The 12,275-nt window shown below is 35.0% G+C and overlaps 1 protein-coding gene across 1 annotated transcript; it reads right to left on the bottom strand.

The window, feature by feature from the left end:
- Positions 1-2,206: 2,206 nt before the first annotated feature.
- Positions 2,207-11,406, bottom strand: LOC122034484 (dihydrolipoyl dehydrogenase 2, chloroplastic-like). Its single transcript, XM_042593758.1, has 15 exons — positions 10,974-11,406; positions 10,212-10,358; positions 9,770-9,904; positions 8,229-8,346; positions 7,715-7,839; positions 6,865-6,990; positions 6,674-6,754; positions 6,191-6,253; positions 6,037-6,111; positions 5,852-5,930; positions 5,668-5,768; positions 5,220-5,333; positions 4,774-4,887; positions 4,012-4,083; positions 2,207-2,593 (listed from the first exon to the last, which is right to left on the bottom strand). The coding sequence occupies exons 1-15, from the start codon at positions 11,283-11,285 to the stop codon at positions 2,546-2,548; spliced, it is 1,710 nt and encodes a 569-aa protein (XP_042449692.1). The 5' UTR covers positions 11,286-11,406; the 3' UTR covers positions 2,207-2,545.
- Positions 11,407-12,275: the final 869 nt, after the last annotated feature.

Genomic DNA, 12,275 nt, shown 5'->3' with positions numbered 1-12,275 from the left:
GGAGTGACTGTGAGGACGCGTTCCCGGGAAGGGAACTTAGGCGCCGATCCGACTTAGAACAATTTCGGAACTCTAAGTCGAGATCTTGACTAGATTCCGATCTCGGAGAGATGGAATATAATTAATATTCTGTTTGATTTTAAACTGTGACAATACTTTGTTTTGCAGGATATATATCTTATATTCGCCTCCGGACTAACATTTTCTTGTAGGAAGGAATTTGCGGGAAAACAAGGGTTCGGGCGCCCGGAAGTGATCCGAGCGCCCGGAGGCAACTTTTATCCATATCATCGCTTTGCCACGTGGAGCTCGTTGACTGGCTCGGTTACGTCACTTTCAGGGTGCCCCGAGGGGATCCGGGTGCCCCGAACCTCCTATATAAGGAGGGTGAAGGCTGGATCAAAGAGAACAACTCACGATCTACTCTTCTGTGCTTCTGCGACGATGCGAAGGCTCTCCAACAAAGCTCTGTTTTTCTGTCTTATTATTTATTATTGGTATTTTCTTTCTAGCATTTATGTACCTAACTTTTTGTAATCAAATATTCGAATTGCTAGTAGATTGACCAACGAAAGCACTCGACGAGTGCGGGCCTTGGAGTAGGAGTCGACAAAGGCTCCGAACTAAGTAAAAAATTACTTGTGTTAGCGTTGCTTTAATTTTCGCTTTTTCCGCTGCGTATTTACTCGATAATTTTTTTCGCTATTCATCCCCCCTAGTGAATTCACGATCCAACAGCTTCTTCGTTGTTCGGGTTGTCACCGATTCCTTGATATCGGTCGAGATCCTGAACGGGGTGAGAGAAGCAGAGGGTTCATGCGACCGTCTGCTTCTCTAGATCGCTGTTGCGGCCTCCTTATTTCGATCCGTCTCCTTCTCGTTCACCTACTGAGAAGCCAACTCTCCGGCGGATTTCCTGTCGAAGTTCTGCTACCCTGATGACGAGGAATGAGTCTCCAACGACGACTGTAGCGGCGACTTCCCAAAAGAATTCTAGTATTTGGTCCGCATCGCCGCTCTCGGCATGTTCAACCTGAGGATGCCCAAGTGCCGGAGCTAGCTGAATTCCGGATCAATGAAAATATGGGCAGTAGATATCGTATATAGTGTTGTTGTACTACAAATTCTCTGTGATTGAAGATTTGTTTTATATATGTTTTGATTAATATTTTGTATGCTATGGGATTTTTGATCGTGTACGGAGAGGGTGGGCCGGGAGAAAAAATTTTTTCTTTCCGTGTTATGCGGCGTTTCGAAATCGTGAACTTCCATTTTTTCATAGTCATCCTTATTATTTTCAATCTTTTAGGTTTAATGACATGAGATATTATCTTATCAACCTGTCCGTTGTTCCAATCGTGTGTGAAATCATTTGTAACATGAGATCGGTACAATTTTAACAATTCTATTTAGATTCCACTACAAAATCCAATCTCAATCTATCCCGGATCAATTTACTTCCAGATCATTCGATCCAGATTGCAAAGTTTACAAACCAGACCGTTCTTTAAAAAAAAATAAAAATATAAATAAAAATATATAAAAAAAAAGAGAGAAACACATCATGCTGCGTGTGTAATATAATAATATATAAATTATTTAAATATTTAAAAATCTAAATTATTTAAATTTTCTAGTGTCACCCTGATAAACAAAGAATTAATTATTTGGATAAAATTCGTCAGACCCATTCAATAGTGACGCTCGAAAATTCCAGCAACAAAGTACTGTAACGGACTTCCATATGAAAAAAATTATTTTAATTTAATATTATACTTGTCTTAATAAAAAAAATTAAGAAAAATATATTTTTTAATATCGTTGACCTAAAATATTTATAGAAACTTTTTTGATCATAATATTGTCAATTCTAAGATATAGGACTAAAGAGAACTATATTTTTTTTAAATAAAACAACCAAAAAAAATTAACGATAAGAAAAAATCATAATAATACGATGTAACTGAGTTTCAAACTCTAGATCACTGATTATTTCGTTTATAGAATTATTAATAAACCTTAAAATTATTTTTAATGTAAATAGAAAAAAGATATTAACGTAAATATATTTTAAGTTTCATCAAAATTAGTTAGTAAAGAGAGAGATTTTTAATAAAATAATATATATATATTATTTTTGCCCAAAAACATTCACTTCCAATGCAATATGATGACCAGACAGAAACAAAAGAAACACAGAGACGGCTGGCATGTGTAGTTCAGCTTTAGCCATTGAAAAGTCCATCAAATTGAAGCAAAATGACCCAAAAAACAAACAAAAGAAAGAAGCAGAAAAAACATTAACGAAACCATCGTACCTGCCCTGATGCTAACAATAAAATCCAGAGACAAAATATGGGGCAAATTGTTTTTTTTTTTTGGAGAAAAAAAAATGTGATCAAGAAAAATTCTCTAGCTGTTTCCATCGCATCGGTTGCATTGCTCGCGATCTTCAGCTATAAAATTGAAATTCTCGATACGGTTTGGAAATCGTGGTCGAAGCTTCCTCCAAATTATCAAAAGCTTATTGGGTGACACCGGTTGATTATACAGCAACTGGTTCGTTTACAGAAGACATTACGCCAGAATTAAGCTGCAAAAACAAGCAGCAAGGACTACTATTATGATCCCCAAGAAGTTTTTTTTTCTTTTTTTGAATTTCAATCTTTCGGGAACCAGATGTCTGACGAATGAGTTTGTCGAATGTTTCTCAAACAAGACCTGTGGAACCTGGTTGGATTCAGCAGTGAACTATCATAACATTCAGATTGAGGTTGTTCACCAATTTTTATTGAGTAAAAATCAAATGGACATCCTTTTTATTGGAATCAGGAGCTCATTTTCCATTTATCAACAAGACAGTACCGAATCCCATTTTTCTTCCTGAAAATATTTATATTTTCTCCGTATTATAGCACACTATAGCAGCTACAGGCCTAACTGCTTCAATATAAAATAAAAATGACTTAAAACAGTGTTTGTTATTTACTCATAATTGCTACAACATAATATTTATGAGATAAAATATCTATATTGTAATAGCTACAATTCATAGCAATTATAATATAATTTGATCTTGGCCAAAGATAAAGTGTCTATATCATAACAGTTCCGGTTCATAGTTACTACAACATACTATTATTAATGTTCATCAAAGTTGAAAAAGATACCGATGTTTTGATGGTAAATGAAAAACAGACGCCCTTTTGACAATTCCAATAAAAGGAGCACCCTTTTGATTTTTGTAGTCCTTATTGTTGTTAAGTCTTACTTAGCTAGTCAAATTCAATAGTAAATTTTTCACAACACCATTAATTCTAGCTTTCAATGTGCATGTGGTTACAATGGGGAATGGGACATGAAATCAAAATGACAATAAAAGGAAGAATGATCAATTCTGAGGTCAAACTAGTGCAAATATGCATTCAATTTTTTGGCTCCTCTAATTCACCCAACATGCTCGGTTCAATCAACATCTAAGCTTGATCAGTTTTCTGGCTCATTTGACCTCCGCACCCGGTTTATTTATCTCAGTCTTAGTTTTAGAAATACTAACCTGATAAATAATATTATACTTAATAATGGTAGAACAAAGCTTTCTATCTCTTAAATTATAGAAAGTTATGAGTCATTCCTCATATTTCTGCATCCAAATATTGGAACAAAATCGTATTCTTTTGTATAAGGCTGCTAAATATTATTCAGAAATAAGTTTTTTTTCTAAAAAAAATATCATATAAGTTACAACCATTTTCTTAAGAGAAATCCTAATAAGCAAATTCTTGCGATAAATTTTTCACTGAGAACTGAATTAAGATTGTGAAGACAACGAAAGCACTAAATTATATTTTATGTGTTATCTACCAGAGATTCTTGATCTTAAGATTAACACATGATCCATATGACTACGGTAACGTGTTATTCAACATAACTAAATTGAAACTATTGTGTTTCAGAATTTACGCATGCAAATATCAAAGAGATTATTTTTTATTTCATTGAGCTACATACCTTGGCAGATTTGAAGAGTTCGTCCAAGACTTCAGATAAGGTTGGATGTGCATGAACAGCAAATTTAATGTCCTGTTGAGATTTAAGATAATAGTTTGATTTAGTTGAGTAACTAGAATTGGCTTGGCTTGCACACATAACAAAGCAAACAAGTTGGTGTGATTGTTCACTGAATACACGTGAGGGTTTTGAATGTTTGTTGCTGTGATAAAGCAAACTGTAAGCAGCCGTTCATTTGGGATCCTTCAAAATGGAACATTTGCACTTTCCGAGAACTCTTAGTTATTTAAAAAAGACGGATTCTGCCTTAATAATAAGATTTAAACATCATATGAAGGTAAAAAGAGCAGGACGGTAATCATGCATTATTCAAGACTTTTCACATGGTGGTCGGAGCACTACAAGTGCAAATATACAATATGATATCAACAAACCTTCACGACCATTGCGCAAAAGAAGACCTCTGTTAATTGTCAAACATACAAAAGTAAATTAATCCCCAAAACATAAAGTGGTGTTCGTGTATGAGTTCTACTGGTCCTTTCATTGTAGGAAAAGGATTTTTCAGGTTCATTCAAAACTGTGAACTAATTATTTAGGCATTTAAATAATGTGTTTGTCGAAATAGTAGAACATAATGGCATGTTGTTAGTATTTAGATGCATCGAACATGTAAAATAAATAATTGTATCAGAGCAATTCAATTTGTTATCATTAAAAAAAAATCATGAATCACGAGTCAGATTATGTAAATATGATTACCTGTAATCTTGTTCCCAAGGCAATAGCATTTGATGCCTCGTGGATGAGGTCAGCAGCATGCAGCCCTATAATATGTACTCCAAGAATCTCCCCAGTATCAGGTCTGTATATTAACTGCATTTAAGCAAACAAGATCTCGAAGTTAATCATGAATCCACAGAAAATTTCCCAAGTTTGTAATTTGTTGGTGTGGGAAAGAGGAAACAAAGTTCTAATTTTCTAAGTTGATTGTTTAAAACACACACAAAAAAAAAAGTTAATTAACTTAAGAATTTTAGGCAAAAAGATTTAGTTCCCAAATCAAAGTTAATTGACTTAGAAGTTTATGAAAAAAAAAATTAGGTCCCAAATCAGATGGAATGTGTCAGCAGTAACACTTCTGCTCGATTCCGTGGAATCAAAATGTGAAGAGACAGTGTTAAATTCACAAAGGAATAGATTGTAACCTTAGCAATCCCCTCCCCCTCATTTTCTGCCAGAGCTTTGGTGTTCGCCTTGAAACTGGTTTTAGCAACACTGATCGGGAAACCACCATTTTCAGCTTTCTCCCTAGCTTGTGGCTGCAAAAGTAAGTTGAGAAAAATTAAATTTTCACAAACCACAAATTGAATATGCTAACTTAACTGGTACAGTTCCACATTTCCATTGGCTAGGTCCAATTCCTTCTAACAAATCTAGACTTGTGCTTTTATGATTTATTTCGTTGATCCTTTATCGAAGCAAGCAAATTGTTCTTTGAAATTCCACATGTCAGCATCAATGTAATAGTTGAGCTACTGTTCAGTAAACAGTTGGTTGATTTCTATAATCATAAATATCATGTAATTTAATCTACCAGAGAAACTAATGAAATGTTGAAGTCTTATTTCAAATTCATATCTAAGTTGTGCTTACCTCTGTGAGTCCAACCATACTGATCTCAGGGTGAGTGAAACATGCAGCAGGAATGCTCAAATGATTAAGCACATTATCGTTGCCACAGATTTGCTCGACAACTATGTTCAAAGCATAATGAATTATCAAACTGCAAGAATTTAAAAACTATGAAAAATAATTATACTATGAAAGGAGATGGTACCCGATATCCCCTGTGCACTGGCAGCATGAGCAAGCATCAACTTTCCGTTGGCATCTCCTATGCAAAATAAATGAGGGACCTACATGGAGAATTTTGCAGATCATTTGCAAGGGTTATATGCAATATGAAACTATAGACATCTAAAAGTGTATGTATTACTCTTCTGGAAGAAATGCTAAACTAACCAGATTGCCATCTGCATCTGTTACTTGCATGTGCTCATCAACTGGGACAAACCCACGTACAGTAGCTACATTTATCTGGAAATCATACGAGAGAACATCAAAAACCACATATTTTGCCTCCTATTTGATAAAGATCAAAAAGTTTGAAGATTACATTTTCTAAGCCAAGTCCCTTTGTGAATGGTGCCCTTCCAGTTGCTATCATTGCTGCATCTACCTGCAGAAAAAGGCAAGTTAGTTACAACATCAAAGCAAATAAGTTATACATAGAATACCCGTTACTCTGAAAAGAGACGTCCTAACTAACAAAGGCAGCCTCTAAATGGATCAAGTAACTGTTTTGGATAAAGGTAGGTATGCCTTCAGAAGACATTATAGTTTCCCCCCTAAAAACTCATGCATAGCTTGAGTAACAACTGTCTATTATTAAACGACTGTCCAAACTAGAGGGATTTATTTTTTAAAAAAAGGCAATCCATCAAAAATACTGAGATCTCTTGTCAATAAAGTCCAAAATAGGGCTACTTTCACCACAAATATGTAAAGCCGATGTCTGATAGTGTGTTGAAATTTGTTTACATTATGATAAAGCGACAGATGCAGAAGTGATAAAAAAACTGAAAGTGCACGTATTCACCTCTAAAGTATCCTTTGGTTCCTTTGTCTTGGCGTCGATAAGTTCAATAAGAACAGGTTTCCCATCCTTTGCTGGTGTGATCTATAAGACCATATAAAACCAAAATGGTGATGCTTTAACTGCCAACCAAAAGAACCTTACAAAAATTTCCAATCAAAGGGAACAGAGGTTAGAGGAAGGAGAACTAAAACCTTGGTTGCAAATACACCTGTATGATAATCAATCTTCCTAGGATTAATAAGAACTCTCTGAGCCATCTTTGATATCTCAGGATCAAATCCAGGCATTAGCTGATCTAGAGCTTCAACAAAAGTAACCTTATACAAATAAAAACAGGATCAGAAGTGTTCCAAGCAAACAAAAAACTAAAATTCATACAAGTTCGATGGAACTAACAAAGGTGGAGTATTGCTCCATAGGAGAAATAAAGATGAGGTTTTGTTTTTTGATCTAACTGTACAGAAGTACAGAAATACTTGGGCTCTAGCTGTTTCACTAAAAAAACAAACCTTGGAACAAACTTTAATAGCACACATCATTTGTCAAGTCATAGGTTGTTTGATGGACCCACTACATACAAAGGTCTAGTTGAGTGAAGAAAGATTAACAGTGGCCAGTGAATTATGATATAAACCTCTTTCTTATTAAAGGCAATATGCTTGTAGAAGCACCAACACCATTAAGAAGTATCTGTCATGTACTCAGGAACCACCTTAATTCAGACAAAGAGCATGTCAATGTGGTAATGTGGGAATAAGGTATGCTAAGACTTGTTTTCTGATGAACGTTGGGACTTAGGAGAAAGGCAATGTAACAAAGCATGGCATTTGATTTTACATTAAGGATTCCTGTTATAAAGAAAATATTGGAATACAATTATACAAATCATTACCCTAAGTATCTGGAACACTAATTGTCCAAACTAATTATTTCGTACAAAAATGGAGCTGCGTAAAAGAAGGGAGCTGAGTAAAAGAATCAACCAAGGAATAGATACAGCTGATAAAAAATCAAAGAAAGGGGAAGCTGAAATGCAAATACCTCACTACCAAGGGCAGTGTAGACATCACTAAACTCAAGTCCAATATAACCACTTCCTACTATAGCTATCCAATCTGGCACCCATTCCAGCTTGAGTGCATGATCACTAGTAAATACAGTTTTTCCTGCCCATATCACCAAAGATCAAAATTAGTGGAACAGTGTATCCAAGCACTACCAAGTCGACCATGGAAGTAGATTTGAAGATGAGAGATGTTTAAGAAAATGAAATGTCATATCAGCCAAGCAACAAGGAAAGAAGGGTTGTTATACAAGTTAAGCTGCTTCCACAGAAAAACAATATTCAAGAATAATCAAAGTGACTAAAAAGAATCAGTTCATCACTTCTGAAAAAAGGTACATAGATTAAACCAATATGATAAAGAAAAGAAGCAAGGAATGCACAAATGAACATCTCATTGGAAATTCTCCTACATGAACAACATGTTAGAATCTGAGTGTACAGATATGACTGGCTAATTACCAACAAAAAAGACACAAGATAAGGAATTACCATCAATTTCAATGCCTTTGGGTACAAAAGGAACAGATCCAGTAGCTATTATTATGTTTTCAGCTGTAACTTCTGTATCTGGAAACCCAACTTTTCCATATTTCACCTTTTGTGTCCCCTGAGAACATCAGTAAGCCTAGTTTACAACTCTCTGGTGAAGGCAACAATGCAAACCACTGAGAAAGATGAGAGCTAGAAAGGAAGCACTACCATGTTTGCTCTCAATATAACAGATAATATAGTTTGTAACTGACAATCTAAATCTCTATACAAGATATTTGTATTCTGCACCTTTATCTAAGTTAATCAAAGCCGACAAATAACAAACAGAGCATGCAAGCACTAACACAGTATAGCTGCTGTCTCTTGTAAGATTTATTGCAATGAATAACTAAAACAAATATATGCCAAAAAGGCCAGTTTGAGCAAATATTATATGATTTCCATTAGGAGAAAATTACATTTTTAGTCCTATAACTTGCATCTTTTCTAATTTTAGTCCTATTATGAGTTAATTTACGTTCTTAATCCTGTAATTTGTAATATTTTTCAATTTTAGTCCTTTTTCCTCTGAAATTGAAATTTTTCGACGGAAAATGTCTAGTTGGTGGTTGGAATATAAAAAGTGCGTGGGTCATAAAAAAATCAAAATCCCCAAATTCAATTTACAACTCAACATTTTCCGTTGAAAATTTTCAATTTTGAAAGAAAAAAGATTGAAATTGAAAAATATTATAAGTTACAGGACTAGGAACGTAAATTAACACATAACAGGACTAAAATTGAAAAAGATGTAAGTTATAGGACTGAAAATGTAATTTTCTCTTTCCATTAGCTACCAATAACAATGTACACTTGATTTTGGTTCTCATATTCTTTTATTTAATGGCACCACAATGTCAAGATGAAACAAAGCCTTCTAATCAATATGAATAAAAATATCAAACCAATAAAAATTAAGTGAAGTAAAAATATCTTCTCATAATTTTATAGTTCATGTGGGATAGGCATTGAAATTCTACAAACCATTTGATTTTTGTATATTTTTTTAGTTAATGGCACTCAATTGATGAGAGATTAATAACAGATCTTCTATAGAAGATGAATAAAAATATTAAGCCAATGAAAATTATAGAGAACTGGAATATGTTTTTGTCATTTATATAGTTCCTTCGACTGAAAGAATTTTCACCTTTTTACTTCTTTGTTTGATATGTAACTGAGCAGGAATATCTATTTAAACACAGTATGGTTAAGATCTGATTTTTAAGTTAACCAAAAGATATATGGATGGCGAAAATAGTAGCTAAATTAATAAACAACAGGTTCAAATATTTACTCAAAAAATATGATTTAACCACAAGCAAATGGTTTTCCACAGTTTTCCTAACACCATATCAAATAATGATCAAATGATTGTAAGAATATATCCATAAGAAAAAATATTTCAATCTAATTAGGATGAAACTCAGCTATAAATGAGGTGGCATAATGATGGACAAGTATAAAACAAGGTTCGACATTGAGCACATGCAACTTACCACAATAGTGCCAAAGCCTGTCAGTATATCAACGCCTAAAGATTTCAATGAATTAGTCAAGTTGCTCCGGATTTTAGAGGCAAGATTGTTTGCATGATCAGCAACACTTTGTCTATCATAACCAGGAGAGGCAACCTTTTTTCAGAGGAATGAGATGACATCAGCAAAATATTAACATAAATGGTGAAAAAAAGATAAATTTTGTCACATCATTTATCTCTCTAAGATATTTATGCTACAAGCAAAAGAAAATGAAGACCTCTAGAACTATAGGTTCAAAAGATAAAGGAACAATCTTTTTAAAAGTTTCACAAAGTTAATGTAGGTTTGAATGCCTTCAGGTGACATGACATTGATATTGTACAATAGTAACCAGATTTATGTCAATTTCTTGTTGAGGGGGGACTTCAGTTCCATGTTGAGAGAAGTGACATTGTAATACCTGTAGACCCAGTGCCTTCAGATGATGTTCATCTTGGAATTCACGCATGCGACCACTGACTGCTAGTAGAGCTTTAGATGGGACACACCCTCTGTTTACACAAGTCCCACCAACAATATCCCCTTCTATAATGGCAGTTTTCAAACCCTGCAAAACAAATACATTATTTTGCACTCCTAGTCGAGGTAATAACCCACGTTGCTAAGCATATGTAGAGAACTCCATGAGTGAGTCAGAAGTCATAAATGTCAATACAGATTTTCAAGAGAACATAGATAAGGTTGATGGTTCAGTTACAGTCACAGATGTAAAAAATCTTCATTTGGCCATGAAATAAGCAGCAGAATCAGATACTGTGCTAGAAGTGCAATTAGAACCATTACGATTGCTAATTTTCTCTACAGACTATTTTCTACTTGAAAATACTTGTAGAATATTGTCGGTTATTCATGTGTGATTCAAATACCACGAATTGCAACAACTCACCAAACATGGAACGCCATCATCAGTGGGTAAAAGATAAGCCATAAAAGTAGAGAAAAGCACACTGATTACACCACATATGTCAGAAAAATCGCATGATGTCAAAGCGTCGATTGACATAAGACCACGCAAGGAAATCATCGCAGGTAAGGCAAGCTACTTTTGGCGATGCATTACGAGATAAAGCACCGAATGTTCGGAGGAGAGAGTGTAAGTTCAAAACATACGGCGTGCCTCAGATGCCATGTAAGAATTGATCAGCAGAGAAGACTATAGTACCTTCTCGACCGCGTGAAGCGCAGCTCCATGACCACCGACGCCAGCTCCGATTATGATGAGGTCGTAGTCGAACTTGGCAGGCTTCCCGTTGTTCTCAGCTGCAGCCACGATCTTGGCGGCGCGATGTCGGGCGAGATCCGCGATCATCCTGCGCGATTCCGCCGAACCAACCGAGCGGAGGGACAAAACCTCCCTACGAAGACCGCAGAAGCTCAGGCTGTTGCTGCCGAAGGCGGCACCGAGCCTGGCCGCGGCGGGACCGGATCTGGGAGTGGAGGCCGGGGAGAGGGAGAGAGAGATCGACGCTGCCATCGAGAGAGCGGAGATGGAAGGTTTTGCGGCCGACGAGAGATCAGGGAGAGATTTGTAGCGGAGATCGAAAGCAAACCTCGAGGAGTCCGTTGGAGGCGGAGGATTCGAAGTGAGGAGGCGTCCGCATTGTTGGCGAGGTTTAGTCGCTACTGGGTCAGGGGCGAGTACAAGGTGCGGGCGACCGCGTAGAAAATTTGAGTGCGGATTGATCGGCATCACACAACTGGAGCTTTCTTATCCAGTCCGATTCGCATGTGGTCCCCACTTCTATTTCTAATAGTAGGCTGGTAATGTCTAGGGTAACGCAGGTTCCGGTGGAGGCAATTGATAAATGAGAAGGTTTAAAAAATTGTTTTAATTTTTTTTATATATTTATTATGATATAAATCTAAATAAAAATATGATTTTTTTTTAAAAAAATTGATTTATAGATTTTCTATTGCCTCCGGGTAAAGGTGTACATACTTAATTAGAGACAGACTACTTTAACCATGGTTGATTGAAAATTATTATTATTAATTTTAATTATCTATCAAAGTTGTGATAATTAATCTTATTTAATTTAAGTAACGAAGATAGGTTTACATATGTTTGATTTAAATTATTATGCATAAACTTGCTTATTGATTATGAGAAATAAAATAATATAATATCATTTAGTTCAATTATTTTAACAGAATAATATAATTTAGGATCTAAGAAGTAACAACTCCCAGGTAGATCATCTATCATTTTTCGTAATTTGATTATATCCCTGTTATATCATCATATATACTTAAATAAATTCTATATTATTTTATTATTATTAATTAAGAGGATGTTTGGTTCAAATTTATCAATTGAAGTAGTAATAAGTTTGATTACGGGTCAATAAAAATGAAAACCAGAATTATATTATTAGTATTTGGTTCAAAATCTATAATGAATATGATTATAATTAATAATATTTATTTTGAATCGAGATCAGGAATGAGAATCAAATAAATTTTC

Source organism: Zingiber officinale, chromosome 11B (genome assembly GCF_018446385.1).
Source record: "Zingiber officinale cultivar Zhangliang chromosome 11B, Zo_v1.1, whole genome shotgun sequence".
NCBI lineage: Eukaryota > Viridiplantae > Streptophyta > Magnoliopsida > Zingiberales > Zingiberaceae > Zingiber > Zingiber officinale.
Note: the sequence above shows the minus strand (reverse complement) of the source record. Positions and strands in the feature narration are given on the sequence as shown.

Coding starts and splice junctions, on each gene's coding strand:
- LOC122034484 (XM_042593758.1), bottom strand. CDS start 11,285: ATGGCAGCGTCGATCTCTCTCTCCCTCTCCCCGGCCTCCACTCCCAGA. Junction 6,254..6,673: donor AACCAAAGGATACTTTAGAG/GTGAATACGTGC, acceptor CTTTTTCTGCAG/GTAGATGCAGCAATGATAGC. Junction 5,931..6,036: donor CAGATGCAGATGGCAATCTG/GTTAGTTTAGCA, acceptor TTCTCCATGTAG/GTCCCTCATTTATTTTGCAT.